Consider the following 20,284-nt stretch of genomic DNA (forward strand, 5'->3'; position numbering starts at 1 on the left):
TTCCTGTGAAATTCCTAAAGGGTTAAAAAACGTTCTAAATGCTGTTTTGAATACGTTGAGGGGTCTAGTTTTTAAAATGGGGTGTTTTATGGGGGATTCTAATACATAGGTCCCTCAAAGCCACTTCAGAACTGAACTGAACAGGTACCTTAAAAAAAAGGCTTTTGAAATTTTCTTAAAAATATGAGAAATTGCTGTTTATGTTCTAAGTCTTGTAACGTCCAAGAAAAATGAAATAATGTTCAAAAAAACTATGCTAATCTAAAGTAGACATATGGGAAATGTGAACTAGTAACTATTTTGGGGGGTATAACCATCTGTTTTACAAGCAGATGCATTTAAATTCAGAAAAATGCTATTTGAGTGCTGCTTCTGGTCTCTATTTTTTGTATATTCATGAGGAGCGCGTCACTCCTTTTTTGAAGCTAGCACCAGCCGTTTTTGGTATTCACACTGTGCTGCTCCTACTATTTGTTTGAGTTTATATATATATATATATATATATATATATATATATATATATATATTTCTTACATAAAAAAAACTTTATTTAGGGCCTCATGCACACAAACGTATTTTTTCCCTCCCGTAAATACTGTCGTAAATACGGGTCCTTGGTCACACGTATTTGACTCGTATTGCACCAGTGTTTACGGACCCGTGCCCGTAAATACGGGTCCAGTGTCACCAGTATTCCACCCGACGGGCAAGTTTTCGCTGCAAAATTGCACTGCACTAATCGGCAGCCCCTTCACTTTATCAGTGCAGGATAGAGAGAAGGGGCAGCCCTTTCCGAGGTAACAGTAAAATAAATTCATACTTACCCGGCCGTTGTCTTGGTGACGCGTCCCTCTCTTGACATCCAGCCCGACCTCCCTGGATGACGCGGCAGTCCATGTGACCGCTGCAGCCTCTGATTGGCTGCAGCGGTCACATGGGCTGAAAGGTCATCCTAGGAGGCCGGACTGAAGGAAGAAGCAGGGAGTTCTGGGTAAGTATGAACGTCTTTTTTTTTACAGGTTGATCTATATTTTGATCGGAAGTCACTGTCCAGGGTGCTGAAAGAGTTACTGCCGATCGTTTAACTCTTTCAGCACCCTGGACAGTGACGATCCCCTGACGTCGCCTAGCAACGCTCGCGTAATTACGGGTGCACACACGTAGTCACCCGTAATTTCAGGAGCCCCATAGACTTCTATGGGTCTGCCCATGCCGTAATTACGGCCTGAAATAAGACATGTTCTATATTTTTCAACAGCACGGGCACCTCCCCGTAAGCATACAGGGAGGTACCCGTGGCCAATAGAAGTCCATGGGCCCGTAAAAACGTGCCGTAATTACGGCCCATAATTACGGGCATTTTTACGTTTGTGTGCATGGGGCCTAACAGATTTTCACCCTTTTTATTTGTCCCTAGGGAACTTGAACCAGCAATCGTTGGATCGCTTGCACTATAAACTGCAATACTAATGTATTGCAGTATATCGTCTTTTAGATAGGCTTCTATTAAAGGGGCTGTTCAGTCCCTAAAATTTGATGGCCTATCCGATCAATATCTGATCGGTCGGGGTCCGACTGCCAGGACCCCAACCGATCAGATGTTTTGAAGGGGCCTCAGCGCTGCTTCCCATCATTCTGGTCACTGCTCACACTGTGAATCGTCGATTTAGTAGTAGCGACAGTTCACAGTATTACAGCCTTTCCCCATTCACTTCAATGCCACTAAGGCTGGACTTGATGTGCAATTGCTCGTAACACTGCACGCTGCAAGCCCCGCACCTCTGCTCTGAGTGACGGCTCTAGCGGTGTCCTAACTGGCTGCTACAACTGTCATTGAAAGCAGAGAGTGGTATTTGCGACCGCTGCACCAGGGGAATCCAACGTTAGTTTCTCCGTCATACAATTTGCAAGACTTACGTTTAAAATGCCTTCCCCTCCCCTATATCATTCTGTCAGCAGTTTTGAGGCCTTAATACTGCTGACGGGTTCCCTTTAAGAAAAATAATTTACTCATTGTAACAACAGACAATCTAAATTGAACTCCACACTTATAATGTTGCTTATAAAAAAAACATTATATTGACAATTGTTTTTTTAAATTTATTTATCACCAGAATCAGCTACCACTGTTTACCCCATAGGTCACGTCCCACGTGATATCACGTGTGGATTACCTCTTGCTGTAGAGCAATGTTCTTGCACTATCCCGTAATGAAGATTGATTTTATGAAATGAAGACTGTGAGACTGATTTTCTTTTTATCTTATCATAAAGGGTAGAAATGGTGAGGAGAGTACATAAGGGATGGGCAAGGAAACAAGTATCTGCCAACTCACTGGTTAATCTGTGTGGAGAGGAATAGATCCAGATTTCTCCTCCCTATGTATATTGTCCATTTGGGTATTACAGTTTGACAAATTATGTGTAAAAGGATTGGTTCTATTGAATTGTTTCTTGTGTTTAGTTAAAGAGCAGTTAGACTTTTGAGTGCAATTTACACTGAATAATCTGGGACATTTCTAAATACAGATTAAGTAGTATTAATGTCACCCACGCTAAAGTTTCTTAATGCCCCAGGCAATGCTTAAGTGTGGGGTGGAGTGGAGGAAAACATTTTTCACGAAAATGGACAGTGGAGACAGTGGAAATCCAAAATGGTAGAAGACCAGTCGAGGCTTTAAAGAGGTGTCTTGATATAAAGCATAGTTGACTGGAATTTTAGGACAATGACATTACTAAATTAGCAATATTGAAGAGGAAAGAGAATTTTTCAGCATCAGAAATCCATAACACTCAGATTTCTGCTGCGGATGTGCCAGCGGATCCGCACGCACATTAGCCACATTGTAATTTAATGAGGCTAATCCGCAGCTTTTCCGCGTAGAATCTGTACAAATAATAAGCATGCTGCAGATTGTAAAAATATTATAAAATACCCCAGCAACTTGCATTGGATGCATAATGTCATTGGATTTGATGAGGATTCAGGCGCAGAATCCGTGCCTAAATCCCCATCAAATCACGATCCTGTGAATGTAATGTTTTATAGTACAAGGGCCTGCACTCTCTAGGAATAATATCCAGTTTTGTATATACTTTATGTGTTCTCACATTTAAGCACTCCAACATCCACCTCAAACATATCTCATATTTATATTACATAAGGCAATCCATCGTAGTGATCACACTTCCTCTCCTGCCTTAAAAGTCATAACATTTCCTATTCGCAACAAAACTGATACAGATTCAGCCCATTCTAAGCCAGGCTCTCTTTTCACATCTGCATTGGAGATTCTGTCAAATAAGTGGAAAATAGAGCAGCCTGCAGCGCTATTTTTCCCGTCAAAACAACAAACACCTAGACACAAGCCGACAGACCCCTCATGGTAGCCAAGACGCAGATGTGAAGAGAGCCTTAGGGTAAGTACGAATTCTGTGCGGAAATTCTGCAGCATTTACAGTAGCAGCAAAGTGGATGACATTTCTGCAGATCTCAGCCACAGTTATATTGTGCATTCTTTTTCATTATAGATCACATTGAGTAACTCTAATGTAAACTTAACTTTATTTGTTACAGCTCCAGGAAAAGTTGTGAATCTGACTGTCGAAGCACTTAATTCATCAGCAGTGAATCTTACTTGGTTTTTACCTCGACAGCCTCATGGAAAAATTACTAACTTCAAGATAAGTGTAAAACATGCAAGGACTGGGGCAATAGTAAAAGATACCACTGTGAAAGTAGAAGACATTCTGAATGGAGCATTACCGGAATGCACTGTAAGTTCTGCTTCTTAACATTTAGATCATGGAGCTCCACTTGCCCCAAAATTGAATTGACCTGAATGGTGCCATTACAGAGATTCCCTGCTGTCCCCTACGAGGCCACTGCTGCAATAACAACATAGCTATAGGAAATTTTCTCCAACTTCGTCACATCATTTTACAATGATGACTACTCACTGCAGGATACTAATAGGACACCAGTGAAGATAGGGCTTGGAAAACGCTAAGAATTATAAAAACTTAATTATTACCACTATGGGAGGGGTTAAGTTGTGAGCACCGGCTTACTGACAGATGTAGGGCAGTGGTGGTCAGCCAGATATCAAGGGGCCCCACATCACATTTAGGTACACACATGTATGATGTTTTAAACACCATGTGAAGGCTGATTATTCATTTTTCTTACTACGGTGTTCCTTTAAAAATATATTAAAAGGGGTTTTAGATTTTATGTAAATACTATACTGTATATTGGCAATCATATCAATCTTTAAAAAAAATTGTATTTCAATTCTTCACCATTAGACATGCTCAAATCTTATCATTGATTCTTCAAAATTTAAATCACTCTGATTCGCTGGCATTCTCTAAACTGCCATATTGATTCCACCCACAATTTTTAAGATCTCGGATTCCTGTCGGGTGAATATAACTAATATTGATTACAGTCCTGGCCAAAAGTTTTGAGACTGACACAAATTGTGATTTTCACAAAGTTTGCTACTTCAGTTTTTATGGTGGCAATTTGCATTAATTCTAGATTGTTATAAAGAGTGATCAGATGAATTGCATAGTCATTCATTGCCATGAAAATTAATGTAATCACAAAACCCCATAGCCACTGCATTTCAGCCCTGCCACAAAATGACCTGCTAACATAATTTCAGTGAACTTCTCTTTAGCTCAGGAGAAAGTGTTAACGAGGACAAGGCAGCTGATATCACTCTGACATGCTGGTTGATTTGTAAGAGCAGACTGGTTGCTTTAAAAGGGGGATGGTGCTAGAAATCATTGTCTTCTTCTGTTAACCATGGTTACCTCCAAGGAAACACGTGCAGTCATCATTGCTTTGCATCAAAAGGGCTTTACAGGCAAGAACATTGCTACTTGTAAGATAGCCCCTAAATCAACCATTTATCGGATCATCAAGAATTTCAAGGAGAGAGGTTCAATTGCTGTGAAGAAGGCTTCAGGGCACCCAAGAAAATCCAGAAAGTACCTGGACCGTCTCCTAAAGAGGATTCAGCTATGGGATCAGTTCAACACCAGTGCAGAGCTTGCTCAGGAATAGCAGCAAGCAGGTATAAGTGCATCTGCACGCACAGTGAGACAAAGGCTTTTGGGGGCTGGCCTGGTGTCAAAAAGGGCAGCAAAGTCGCCACTTCTCTCCAAGAAAAACTTCAAGGCCAGACTAACATTCTGCAGAAAGTACAGGGATTGCACTTGGGTAAAGATATTTTCTCTGATGAAGCCCCCTTCAGACTGTTTGGGACATCTGGAAGAATGATTGTCTGGAGAAGAAAAGGTGAGCGCTACCATGAGTCCTGTGTCATGAGTCGTGTGTCATGCTAACACTAATGCATCCTGAGACCATTCATGTGTGGAGTTGTTTTTCATCCAAGGGAGACAGCTCACTCATAATTTTTGCTAAGAACACTTCCATGAATAAAGAGTGGTGTCTAAACGTCTTCCAAGATCAACTTTTTCCAACAATCCAGGAGAAATTTGGTGATGAACTATGCTTTTTCCAGCATGATGGAGCACCATGTCACAAGGCAAAAGTGATAACCAAGTGGCTCGGTGAACAAAACATTGACATTTTGGGTCCATGGCCAGGAAACGCCCCAGATCTCAATCCCATTGTGCACCTGTAGTCAATCCTCAAAAAGCAGGTGTACAAACAAAAACACAGAAATTGTGCTATACTCCAAGCACTGATTAGGCAAGAATGGGTTGCCATCAGTCAGGATTTGGCCCAGAAGCTGATATCCAGCATGCCAGGGTGAATTGCAGAAGTCTTGAAAAAGACACTGTAAATATTGAGTCCTTGCATAAACATGATGTATCTGTCAATAAAAGTTTAAAAATGTATTAAATGCTTATAATTGTACTTCAGTATACCATAGAAATATCTGACTAAAAGATCCTACTCAAGCTCTACGTTCTACCAACGACCTTATATTAACATCCACCATAATCCGAACCTCCCACTACCGTCTTCAAGATTTTTCTCGTGCTGCACCAGTCCTCTGGAATACCCCAGACAATCAGATCAATTCCCAACATCCACAGTTTTAAACATGCCCTGAAAACAATTTTTTTTAGACAGGCCAATAACATTCCCTAATCTAACTCCTTCCCCTGGCACCCTATTACATTAGTCATGAGGATTTGACCCCCTTATTCAGCAGTATCCCCCACACCCCTTGCTCCCTAATACACTTCATGTCTGTCATACACAGACACTGGCTGGTGACCGGCTCATGCAGCTTTATGTTACTACCCCATATGTATAAAATATGGCTGGACCATTGAATTGAACAAGCACTTTTTTACATTTTGTGTCTCCAATTTTTTCAACTTAAGTTGTAAGCTCCTGTGAGCAGGGTCCTCACTCCTCTTGTTTGAATTGTAAGTTAGTTTTGTTAATATGTAATGTCTGATATTGTTTGTTTCATGTTCCCTCTGAACTGTAAAGTGCTGCGGAATATGTTGGCGCCATATAAATAAAGATTAGTTTTATTATCATCTAAAAACACTGAAGTAGCAAACGTTGTGAAAACCAAAATTTGTGTCAGTCTCAAAACTTTTGGCCTGGACTGTACATCCAGAGTCTAAAATCCTGTACAAACCTACTTCTGCTCTCAGCTGAAAGACAAATACAACTGTATCCAGTCTAAATAACCCTGTGTGAGTTACATGCACTGATACATTGTAGCAAACTATCACGGGAAAAAAAAGATTTGTGCTGTATCTGATGTATTTATGTAGATATTTTTGTTTGTCATTGCATAGTTTATTTATAGGCGACATTTACTATTATGAATGTTGAATGTATTTTTATGAACATTTATATATATATTTTTCTTTTAAGGAAAAAAGTGAATCATTTTTATGGAGTACAACTAGCCCTTCATCAACTCGTGGTCAGTCTACAACTACAGCTTCACTTATATTGCAGACGATAACTTCTCGGACATTTAATGCCATCTGGAATGAACCAATTACGTACATAGTAGGACAACTTAGACCATACACCACTTACTTATTTGAGGTTTCAGCTGTTACCAATGAACCAGGCTACATTGACAGTACAATTGTGAGGACACCAGAATCGGGTGAGTAAATTCTTCTCATTTTATAGTTCATTGTGCACGTCACATCAAAGGATGTCCATTCAAAGAAAAGTTAGTCTTAGTCGATTGATGATACCATGACAACCTTAGAGCAAGCAGTGATATTAACAATACTCGCATTACCTCAGCAATCAATCTTTTCTGCCATACGTGGCATTGTTTGCTACTTGGAACCGGATTGCCATTATTTATGATGACTAAATGGTTTCTGTATTGTGACATATTTTTATACTTAAAGGGAACCTGTCACCAGCATTTCACCTATTGAACTCTACTCGCCCTCGCTGGCAGCTGCCGTCAAAAGTTCATTGCCATTATCCCTGCTCCTAAACTCCTCCTTCGACCGTAAATAACTGTCTGCAAACATTTTGCGCCTTTTATGATAATAATCCATCAGTCTCGTTCGTTCCTCTTCTTATGCCCGACCACCGCCGGAAACTCGCCCGCCCTGAATGCCGAAATCTTGTCTGAGATAGCACGCATGCGCCCGTTATGTATGGTCCGATACCTTTCCCTGCTTTATCCGGGCCTCAAATCTAGTTACTGCACATGCGCCGCTATGGTGTCCTGTTGTGCGCACGCACTAGAACAGGACATCTATGCGCAAGCGTGGGATTTCGTGTGTGCTGGGAAGAGGCGAGGAGCTGTCAATCAAAAGTAAGGGGGTGGGTTTTTACTCGGAAAGGCTTGAGGAATGAAGATATGACTCTTTTCGAACTAAGATATAACTCTTTTATGCTCATTAGCATACGGTGTGGGGAGACTAAAAAACTGAATACTAAAGGTACAGAGCCGACTAAGAAGACAATTATAGGTTATATAGAAATTATTTTTCACCCACTACCACCAGGTATTGCTGGTTTAATAGGTGAAATGCCGGTGACAGGTTCCCTTTAAGGGCACATTCAGACAAGGCGGAATTGCTGTTGAAGTCCGCAGTAGAATTCTGCAGCAGACGTTTTTTACATTTGTTTCTATGCATTTTTAGGAAACTTAGTTCAGACGTTGCGAAAATAACTATGCGGAAATTAGGCTGCGGTGCAGAATTTTCCCTCCGCAGCGTGCTCATTACGTTGCGGAGAAGAAGCGGAATTTCACTGCGGATTTCAGCCTTTGCAATGCAAAAACTGAAATCTGTGGCCAGTCCGCTGTGATTTCCGCAACGTCTGAATTACCTGTCAAATATGCAATTGTTGGTGCAGATTCATTGCGGAATTGCCCCCAATCTGCACCAACATTTGCAGCGCAAAAATTCTGCCACGTCTCAACATGGCCTTAGGGTCCAATTAAATATAGTGTGCTACTGTTTTATATCCAGTGCCCAATATCTGGCTGATGTTCTTCACCCAAACTGTGGTCTGATAAAACAGCACTTAAGGCACAACGCAGAAAGCTTTTTTGGCTTCAGAAGAACAAGTCCCTCAGTCAAAACATGTGAAGGTGCCAGAAGAGAAGGAGCTTCTGTTGTTTGCTCAGAATTTCTGAGAATCTACTGTGAGCAAGTACTTCATCACTTACTCTTATCCTGCCAGGTCCAATGTTATCAGTTTCATTTCTAAGTAGCATGAGTTATAGGAATGCAATGCAGTGGTTCATGGTTCTCACTATTTGTTTTTATTTCCCTTTTATTTTTACAGAAAACCTCACAGCGTGGTTGGTTACTGTAAAAATATAATTCCCAATTGTGCAATTTCATAGTGTGTACATAACAGGCCTGTGCTTGTTGCTATAGAAGTGTAATTAAAGAGTTAAAAGGCTTCATTTCTGTATATTTTCATTTACATTTAAAATATTAACATTTTATTTGAAAAGAAAGCTTGGCATAATACTGTTCTAGATGTCAGTCAAGTTACGTGATAATTGATGATGTCATATCACGCAGTGTAGACCATTCATCATTGGGCAGTTCATTAATATACTCTATTGCAAATCACATGAATGTAAAATTTTTCTATGTATAGAAAAGATTAAAGTGTGCATTTGTTAAGTATATTGGGTACTGTTTATAGAGAAATTCCCTTATACATTTACCTCTGATTTAGAAGGACCGTGGCAAGTATATTAGGGAATAACATTATGTCCAATTCCTTTATATTTTTTCAATAGGTGGATGAATAAGTATAAAACTCCTGTGATGTTCCTGCAGTCCATCAATACATTATAGACTTTGGCAGAGTTTTGTAAAGGGGGTTTTACACAGGACGATTGTAAGGCAGACGAGCGTTAATATAACGCTCGTTGCCGATAATTGCCCTGTCTAAAAAGGGCAGCGATCAACAGGTGAACGAGCAGCTCGATCATCTGCTGGTCGCATCATTTAAAAAAAGTAAAAGATTATCGTTATCGGCAGCACATCTCCCTGTGTAAACCGGGAGACGTGCTGCCGACATGATAATAATGGATGGGGATGAGCGATCGGAGTAAAGACCGCTCGTCCCCATTCATAGATCCATGTGACAGGATCAAACGATCGCCAATCAACGATGTCTCGTTGATTGGTGCTCGCTGCACCGGCCGAATGTCGGCCGGTGTAAAAGGGCCTTTACAGTTTGTAGCCTGATTACGTTTCCCTGTAGCTGCTATTGTCTGAGATTATATTAGTCCTGCATTAAGAACCAGTGATACAACTATTAGGGTACAAACATACATGGCGTAAACACTGTAGATTTTCCTTAATGGATTAATGCAGCATATTACAGTAGCAGCAGTGTGGGTGAGATTTCAATAAATCTCGTACCCACACTGAAGAAAAATGCAGACAAAAAAACGCACATAAATGGACCTGCGGTGCGGTTTCTTCAACCGCAGCATGTCAATTAATGCTGTGGAATCGCAGCTCTTCTGTTGCGGGTTTTCCCATTAAATTCAATGGGGTGCTTAAACCCGCAGCAGACTGGTGTGTGTTGCGATATTTGCGGAAGAATCACAGCAATTTCGCCGCAAAAAATCGCAAGAGTTCCCTGCTTATTCTCCAGTCCGGCCTCCCTGGATGACGTAGCAGGCCATGTGACCGCTGCAGCCAATCACAGGCTGCCGCAGTCACATGGCCTGCACAGTCATCCAGGGAGACTGGAGCGGATATCAGAGGAGGGAAGGGATAAGTATGTGCGATAATTTACACAGCGGAATGTACACCTGAAAAAACGCACCACATTGTGGTGCAGGATTTCGGACGCCATTCCCTGCAGTGTTCAAAGCGGATATGCTGCGCAGCTTGATGCAGTGAATCCGCAATGAATACGCTGTGTGTGTTCCTACCCTTAGGGTGCAGTCGCACGCGACAGATTTTGTTGCAGGAAAATCAGTTGTAGACATGTGAACGGTGTTGTTTTTTGCAGAAGGTGCATGGATTTCTCCAAGTTCCATTCAGATAGATAGAACAGATTTTCAGTCTCAGAACTTTCTGCAAAAAAATTTGCCACATCTGACTGCACCCTTAGGCCTTATTCACACAAACGTGATATGTGTCGGCCATTGAAACAACGGCCGTCACACGGACCTATATAATTCAATGTGGCCGTTCACACGGCCGTTGTTTCAACGGACCGTGTGAAGGGACCGTGAGAAAATGGGACATGTCCTGTTTTTTCACGCTTCACGCATCCCTCCATAGACTCTAATCTATGGGGGATGCGTGACATCGCGTACCGCAGTGCAGAGCACGGATGCACCTCGGACGTGAGATGTGCAGCGCTCATGTGAATCCGGCCTTAGGGTCAGTTCACATGTAGCGTAAATACTGCGGATTTTCCGCAACGGATTTTGTTGCAGAAAATCCGTAACATGATACAGTAGCAGCAGAGTGGATGAGACGTGAACAAATCTCATCCGCATGCTGCGTAAATCCTGAGCGGAAAAAAACGCTCAGAAATTGACCTGCGGTGCATTCTTTTAAATCCGCAGCATGTCCATTGTATTTGCGTAAACTATGCTTATTTGTTGCGGGATTTCCCCATTGAATTCAATTGGGAGGTAAAACCCGCAACAAATAGCAGATATTGTGTTTTTTTGCAGCGGAATCCTGCCATTCCACCACAAAAAAACGCAACTCAGAAAAATAAATTTTAAACTTACCCAGGAGTCTGTGTTTCTTCATCCAGGCTGACCTCCTGGCATGATGTTTCATCCCATGTGCCCACTGCAGCCAATCACAGGCTGCAGCGGTCACATGGGATGAAACTTCATCCCAGGGCTGCAGAGCATCATGATGTCAGGATATTTGAGGGACACGTCGCCATGGTAAGTATCCTTTTTTTTTCTGTGCCGTTTTCAGCAGCAGACATTCTGGCCGTGCAGTTTTTCGGCTGGAATTCCCTGAGGCACATATCTGCCCTGTGTGAACATGGCCTTAAAAGTGTACTTTGGAATTCCACAGAACTGAGGTTGTACTATCTCTTCTGACTACAGACTGTTTTGGTTTTTTTCAACAGCAGTCTATAGTCTGTGAATGGGCTTCTAACCATATTTGGTATAAATTCATCTTTGTAGTTTTGTAACATAACTTTTTTGATATCTTTGTTGTCATCCTGCTTCATTTTTAAACAAACAGCAGAATCCTATATACCAAACTGCAACTTAGCGCCAAAGACAGGCTACACCTTCCCTGCAAGCATTTATTTTGTCTTTCCCTTCTAGTGCTATGAGAACAATAGGTGTGGGAAATGGGGTGATGATTCGACTGCTTTGTCCTCAGTTGGTAGATAGCTTGCTGTTTCCCCCCAGCATTCTCTTCTCAGTGTGTAACCTTCTTAATCCCAGAGATACCAGGAGAAACTACTTTGGTTTGAGTTTTGAGCACTCTGTTGGCTCCAGGACTACAGTACATGGTGGCTCTCTAGGGGTTAATTCCCTGTATTAATGTAGTTTGGTTTGACGCAGGAAAACTCACTGAGATGCTAAATACAACAGACAAACAGTTTCTGTTTTTATGAGGAGGTGAGCAGAAGTCTAGACAGAGGGGCCGCTGTGGATTTAGTGTTTTTGGACTTTGCAAAGGCATTTGACACTGTCCACCATAGACGCCTAATGGGTAAATTAAGGACTATAGGTTTAGAAAATATAGTTTGTAATTGGATTGAGAATTGGCTTAAGGACCGTATCCAGAGAGTTGTGGTCAATGATTCCTACTCTGAATGGTCCCCAGTTATAAGTGGTGTACCCCAGGGTTCAGTGCTGGGACCACTATTATTCAACTTATTTATTATTGATATAGAGGATGGGATTAATAGCACTATTTCTATTTTTGCAGATGACACCAAGCTATGTAATATAGTTCAGTCTATGGAAGATGTTCATGAATTACAGGCAGATTTAAACAAACTAAGTGTTTGGGCGTCCACTTGGCAGATGAAGTTTAATGTAGATAAATGTAAAGTTATGCACCTGGGTACCAACAACCTGCATGCATCATATGTCCTAGGGGGAGCTACACTGGCGGATTCACTTGTTGAGAAGGATCTGGGTGTACTTGTAAATCATAAACTCAATAACAGCATGCAGTGTCAATCAGCTGCTTCAAAGGCCAGCAGGATATTGTCGTGTATTAAAAGAGGCATGGACTCGCGGGACAGGGATGTAATATTACCACTTTACAAAGCATTAGTGAGGCCTCATCTAGAATATGCAGTTCAGTTCTGGGCTCCAGTTCATAGAAAGGATGCCCTGGAGTTGGAAAAAATACAAAGAAGAGCAACGAAGCTAATTAGGGGCATGGAGAATTTAAGTTATGAGGAAAGATTGAAAGAATTAAACCTATTTAGCCTTGAAAAAAGACGACTAAGGGGGGACATGATTAACTTATATAAATATATTAATGGCACATACAAAAAATATGGTGAAATCCTGTTCCTTGTAAAACCCCCTCAAAAAACAAGGGGGCACTCCCTCCGTCTGGAGAAAAAAAGGTTCAAGCTGCAGAGGCGACAAGGCTTCTTTACAGTGAGAACTGTGAATCTATGGAATAGTCTACCGCAGGAGCTGGTCACAGCAGGGACAGTAGATGGCTTTAAAAAAGGGTTAGATAATTTCCTAGAACAAAAAAATATTAGCTCCTATGTGTAGACATTTTTCCTTCCCTTTTCCCTTCCCTTGGTTGAACTTGATGGACATGTGTCTTTTTTCAGCCGTACTAACTATGTAACTATGTAACTATGTAACTGATAGGAATTGTGGTCGGGCAGGCTGGGGTCAGTAATGGCATACATCCCAACCGTCCTGGATCCGGCGGGACGGTCCCGGTTTCTCACCACTGTCCCGCCGTCCCGGGCGGTCTGCAAAATGTCCCGATGGGCGCTGCATCAAAACAGCTGATCGCTGCTGACTGCAGCAGCGATCAGAAGAAGGCAGGTCTCTTGCGGCGGTGTTCTCACTGGGATCGATGCCGGCCCGGGAGTGGACAAGTCCAGTCATCTGACCTGTCATCTGACCTCACTGATCAGGTGACTGGACTGGTCCACTCCTGGGCCGGATTCGACACCAGTGAAAACGCCACTCAAGACCACTGCCTTCTTCTGATGGTGAGTGACGTCAAAGCAGAGCGGAGAGTGGCAGCAGTAGAGCCGGCTACCTCTACCGCTCTCCGCTCTGGCGGCAATGTGGCACCTACAGGGGGACTGTGTGTGGAGCTATCTACAGGGGACTGTGTGTGTAGCAAAGTACAGGGGGACTGTGTGTGGCACTATCTACAGGGGGGCTGTGTCTGGCGCTATCTACAGGGGGGCTGTGTGTTGATCTATGTACAGGGGGGCTGTATCTGGCGCTATGTACAGGGGGGCTGTGTGTGGCGCTATGTACAGGGGGGCTGTATCTGGCGCTATGTACAGGGGGCTGTGTGTGGCGCTATGTACAGGGGGGCTGTATCTGGCGCTATGTACAGGGGGCTGTATCTGGCGCTATGTACAGGGGGGCTGTGTTTGGAGCTATCTACAGGGGGGCTGTGTCTGGCGCTATGTACAGGGGGGCTGTGTGTGGAGCTATGTACAGGGGGCTGTGTCTGGCGCTATCTACAGGGGGGCTGTGTCTGGAGCTATCTACAGGGGGGCTGTGTGTGGAGCTATTTACAGGGGGGCTGCATTTGGTGCTTTGTACAGGGGGGCTGTATCTGGCGCTATGTACAGGGGGCTGTTTGTGGCGCTATCTATAGGGGGCTGTGTGTGGCGCTATGTACAGGGGGCTGTATCTGGCACTATGTACAGGGGGGCTGTGTGTGGCACTATCTACAGGGGGCTGTGTGTGGAGCTATCTACAAGGGGCTGTGTGTGGCGCTATCTACAGGGGGGCTGTATCTAGAGCTTTCTACAGGGGGGCTCTGGTGGATTATTTTTCCCCATCATGTTACTCTGCTACCTGTCAATTGAAAAGTCATCAACCACATTGTTCTCAGCCTTTTGGTTTGTCCTGCAGCTGCTGCCGCAGTGATGAGCAAATGTTATACCCAAGTTAGGAAAGTAACATAAAGACGACATAACTGGATCCATAATATCTGTAATATCCAGACAGTCGAGAGATCCACAGTGAGAATTTGCGCGTGTTATTTGCAGAAGGATCTGGCCGTGATTTGATGTGTTTATGCGGGATATTGGGCGTGGTTAGGGGCATGGCTTAAAATGTCCCTCTTTTCCGAATTAAAAAGTTGGGAGGTATGTAATAGTGAAGTAGGAACACCAATTGTAATACCCAAGGGTCACACAAGAAAGCAGGGTTAGGCTAATCCAAGTCAGAGCGCCAAAGTCAGGAGGTTTCTTTTTAGAACAAACACAAGTAAAGGAAACCACTATACATGGCACCAAGTAGGTCCCCTTAATGAGTATAAATTATGCTGATAAGCTGGTGGTTTTATGTTTCATGCATGCGCTGTCTGGCATCTGGGTCAGAACTGCTTCCTGGTGCATATTTAAAAACAGAAAAAAATCAGTGTCACAATGAATGGTATTGTGTGTTCATAATAAATTATATTATTAGTTGAATAAACATATTTATTTATTGTTTTAGTGCCTGAAGACCCACCTCAAAATCTTGTCAAGGGCAACATCACAGCAAGATCTTTCTCTGTAACTTGGGATGCTCCAACTATTGTGACAGGAAAATTTAGTTACAGAGTTGAACTGTATGGTCCCACTGGTAAGTAAGAATAACTGCTGTTCTTTTGAATGGTTATACCCTTTTTAATCTATTTTCGCTATATTCTTAATAGTGCTGTGCTTTATGGTAGTTTAGATTAGTCTTCATGTATGCAGCATGTCCATAGAGAGATGTGCAAAGAAACAGAATTTGATCCTGCAGCAGAAGTCCCCAAGATTCACAGGTCATTCTCAAGGTCATTTATCATAGTTTAAATACTTATAGCTATTCTAAAACATCACAGAGTTCTTTACACTGGCAGAGGGCTCCCATCTGGATAATCCTTCCTATAATCCAGTAGCCACATGGACTTTTAATTCCAGAATGGGAGCTGTTTTTTGCAGTAACTCTCCACTCGGGCTAATAAAGGGGGTCCTGAGCCAGGCCTTTGCCTCCACGACGCCCATGTGCCCTAATAGGCCATATTGAAAGGTATTGTGCTGAAGGGACAGTCCCCTTAATAATTTGGTTGCATGCTTATAAAATTGAGACATGAAGCATTCTTTTTTCTTACACGCTGAATTATTTTTTCATCAGGTCGGATTCTGGATAACAGCACAAAGGATCTCAAGTTTACTTTTATTAACCTTACTCCTTTCACAACCTATGATGCATACATCAGTGGAGAAACAAGCGCAGGTGTTGGGCCCAGATCCAACATATCTGTTTTCACTCCAGCTGAAGGTAATGGCATTTCTGTTACAGTATTTATATATTGGCTAAAATACACTATATAAATGTTAAAGATGTACAATGCATTGTAATAGTTAATACTGAAAATACCCAATCAAAGCAAAATAGATGCCAAAAGCAGCATAGTGAACCATGGAATAAGTTCAAAAATCTATATAGAAGAAATTATAAAGTGGGAATTTATTAAGATTGGTGTTTTCTATGCCAGTCTTAAACTGTAGTACGTCAGAGCGAAATGAACCAATTTTCCCTTATAAATTTGGCTCCTTTGGGAAAGTCCTAAAAACATACAATGATTTGCGCTTCAATTTGCATCATTTTCTGTCTTAAGAAATGACTAATCTGTCAGAAACTTGCTGGTCCCTCTCTCTCTAAGTTACCCCACCTAGTTTTTCGCCACTTAAAAGTCGCTATTATGGCGTGCCCCAAAATTTGTGACTTTTTTGCCCAATAAAAGTGGCTTAAAGCCGATAATAAATATCACCTGAATGCCTACAGACAGGGATTTACAGGTATACATTACCATCAGGATATAAAGGTACATTACTATTATAATAATAATAATAATAATAATACTACATTACTATAACAATACTACATTACTATAATACTACATTACTATAATAAGACTACATTACTATAACAATACTACAATACTATAACGCTACATTACTATAACAATACTGAATTACTATAACAATACTACATTACTATAATACTACATTACTATAACAATACTACATTACTATAATACTACATTACTATAATAATACTACATTACTAAAACAATACTGCATTACTATAACAATACTACATTACTATAACAATACTACATTACTATAATACTACATTACTATAATAATACTACATTACTATAATAATACTACATAACTATAATAATACTACATTACTATAATACTACATTATTATAACAATACTACATTACTATAATAATAGTACATTACTATAATAATTCTACATTACGATAATAATACTACATTACTATATCTATACTACATTACTATAATACTACTACTATAATAATACTACATTACTATAACTATACCACATTACTATAACAATACTACATTACTATAATAATACTACATTACTATAACAATACCACACTACTATAACAATACAACATTAGTATAATAATACCACATTACTATAACAATACTGCATTACTATAATAATACTACATTACTATAACAATGCTACATTACTATAATAATGCTACATTACTATAATAATAATAATACTACATTACTATAACAATACTACATTACTGTAACTATTCCACATTACTATAATAGTACTACATTACTATAATACTGCATTACTATAATAATAATGCATTACTATAACAATACTACATTACTATAATAATACCACATTACTATAATAATACATTACTATAACAATACTACATTACTATAATAATAATACATTACTATAACAATACTACATTACTATAATACTACATTACTATAACAATACTACATTACTATAATACTACATTACTATAATACTACATTACTATAATAATACTACATTACTATAACAATACTGCATTACTATAATAATACTACATTACTATAACAATACTACATTACTATAATACTACATTACTATAACAATAGTACATTACTGTAATACTACATTATTATAACAATACCACATTTGTAATGACGGGGGTAGGGAAACGGACAAGTGAGCCCTAATCTACCCGCCACTCTGTCCCTGCCTACTTGCAACGACCCGCCCTAGGCGACGGGGTACAACTGGGCGGCGGTCCCTACGCTCAGTAAGTGCAAGAGACAAACAGACAAGGGAACACAAAGCAAAGGGAAATGGGGCAGTTGCCCACGGCAACATCGTGAGCAACAAGAGTGGTGAACGAGCCGAGTCAAACCAGGAGTGCACGAGGTACCAAACGCAGAGCAGGAGAGTAGTCAGAAAGCCAGGGTCAGTATGGAGCAGGATCAAATAGTCAGAAGCTGTAGCTGGGCCAGGAAACCACACGAGAAGAATCACAAGCAAAGGAGGAACAGGAAAGGCAGGTATAAATAGACAGAGGGCGGGAGCTAGCTCCGTCTGGCCAGGCTGCGAATGCATGGAGCCAACAAGGAGTTCAAAAACAGGGGTATGCTGTGTAAAATAACCATTAGCAAGAGGAGTGGAGTCGATACCCACTACCGGGACAGGTTTAGGCAAATCAATCAAAGGCATAGCAAGAGACATAGCAAATTCCACAGACATGATATTAGCAGAGGACCCTGAATCCACGAAGGCACTGCCGGTAGCAGACCTACCACCAAAAGAGACCTGAAAGGGAAGCAAGATCTTATTACGTTTCATATTTACGGGAAATACCTGTGCGCCCAAGTGACCTCCCAGATGATCACTTAGGCGCGGAAGTTCTCCGGCTGCCTTCTTACGCTTAGGACAGTTGTTCACTTGATGCTTGTCATCCCCACAGTAGAAGCAGAGACCATTCTTCCTGCGGAAATCTCTACGTTGTTGGGGGGACACGGAGGCCCCGAGTTGCATAGGTACCTCTGAGTCTTCCGGGGGGAACGAAGCAACGGAACCTCAGGAGGCATCATGGGGGAGTCGGAGGAGAAAACACATAAACGTTCACGTTGTCGTTCCCTGAGACGTCGGTCAAGTCGTACCGCTAAAGCCATAACCTGGTCTAGGGAGTCAGAAGAGGGATAGCTAACTAGCAGGTCTTTCAGGGCATTCGACAGACCCAACCTAAACTGGCACCTTAAGGCAGGGTCATTCCACCGAGAAGCTATGCACCACTTCCTAAAGTCAGAACAATACTCCTCAACAGGTCTCTTACCCTGACGTAAGGTCACCAGCTGACTCTCGGCAAAGGCAGTCCTGTCAGTCTCGTCATAAATGAGTCAGAGAGCAGAAAATAAACGATCAACGGAGGAAAGTTCAGGGGCGTCAGGAGCCAAGGAGAAGGCCCACTCTTGGGGCCCTTCCTGGAGCCGGGACATAATTATACCCACCCGCTGGTTCTCAGAACCTGAGGAATGAGGCTTTAAGCGAAAGTACAGCCTACAACTCTCCCGAAAGGAGAGAAAAGCCCTCCGGTCCCCTGAGAACCGGTCTGGCAACTTGAGGTGGGGTTCAGGAGGTGAGGTGAGGGGAACTACCAAGGTAGCATCAGGCTGGTTGACCCTCTGAGCCAGGGCCTGGACCTGCATTTGCTGAGCCAGGGTCTCAAGGGGGTCCATAGTGGTGTCAGGGACCAGGGTAGACTAGGTATGGGCTTGTGATTATGTAATGACGGGGGTAGGGAAACGAACAAGTGAGCCCTAATCTACCCGCCACTCTGTCCCTGCCTACTTGCAACGACCCGCCCTAGGCGACGGGGTACAACTGGGCGGCGGTCCCTACGCTCAGTAAGTGCACGAGACAAACATACAAGGGAATACAAGCAAAGGGATAGGGGCAGTTGCCCACGGCAACACCGTGAGCAACCAGAGTGGTGAACGAGCCAAGTCAAACCAGGAGAGCACGAGGTACCAAACGCAGAGCAGGTGAGTAGTCAGTAAGCCAGGGTCAGTATGGAGCAGGATCAAATAGTTAGGAGCTGTAGCTGGGCCAGGAAGCCACACGAGAAGAATCACAAGCAAAGGAGGAACAGGAAAGGCAGGTATAAATAGACAGAGGGCGGGAGCTAGCTCCGTCTGGCCAGGCTGCGATAGGCTCTCCCACTCCTAAGCCTGCCATCCTGAGTGGTGGAAGATGGAGTCAGTCTCAGAGACGTAGATTCAGGTGCAGACTGATTACCTATGGGAGTTAACCCCGAAGCTGTGCCTGGCAGATCCTTTACAACTACATTATTATAACAATACTACATTACTACAATAATACTACATTACTCTAACAATACTACATTACTATAATACTACATTACTATAATAATACTACATAACAATAATACTACATTACTATAACAATACTACATTACTATAATACTATATTACCATAACAATACTACATTACTATAATACTACATTATTATAACAATACTAATTTACTATAATAATAGTACATTACTATAATACTACTACATTACTATAACTATACTACATTACCATAATAATAATACATTACTATAATAATACTACATTACTATAACAATATTACATTACTATAACAATACTACATTACTATAATAATTCTACATTACGATAATAATACTACTTTACTATAACTATACTACATTACTATAATACTACACTATAATAATACTACATTATTATAACTATACCATATTACTATAATATTACTACATTACTATAATACTA

At 41.6% G+C, this 20,284-nt stretch overlaps 1 protein-coding gene across 1 annotated transcript in view; it reads left to right on the plus strand.

Moving 5' to 3' along the window:
• Positions 1–20,284, plus strand: part of PTPRQ (protein tyrosine phosphatase receptor type Q) — a 271,650-nt gene that overhangs the window by 44,668 nt on the left and 206,698 nt on the right. The window contains exons 6-9 of the mRNA XM_075859391.1: positions 3,578–3,777; positions 6,878–7,121; positions 15,129–15,257; positions 15,795–15,941. Of these exons, the coding sequence (XP_075715506.1) occupies positions 3,578–3,777; positions 6,878–7,121; positions 15,129–15,257; positions 15,795–15,941 (720 nt within the window). The remainder of the gene's footprint in view (positions 1–3,577; positions 3,778–6,877; positions 7,122–15,128; positions 15,258–15,794; positions 15,942–20,284) is intronic.

Source organism: Rhinoderma darwinii, chromosome 3 (genome assembly GCF_050947455.1).
Source record: "Rhinoderma darwinii isolate aRhiDar2 chromosome 3, aRhiDar2.hap1, whole genome shotgun sequence".
Classification (NCBI taxonomy): domain Eukaryota; kingdom Metazoa; phylum Chordata; class Amphibia; order Anura; family Rhinodermatidae; genus Rhinoderma; species Rhinoderma darwinii.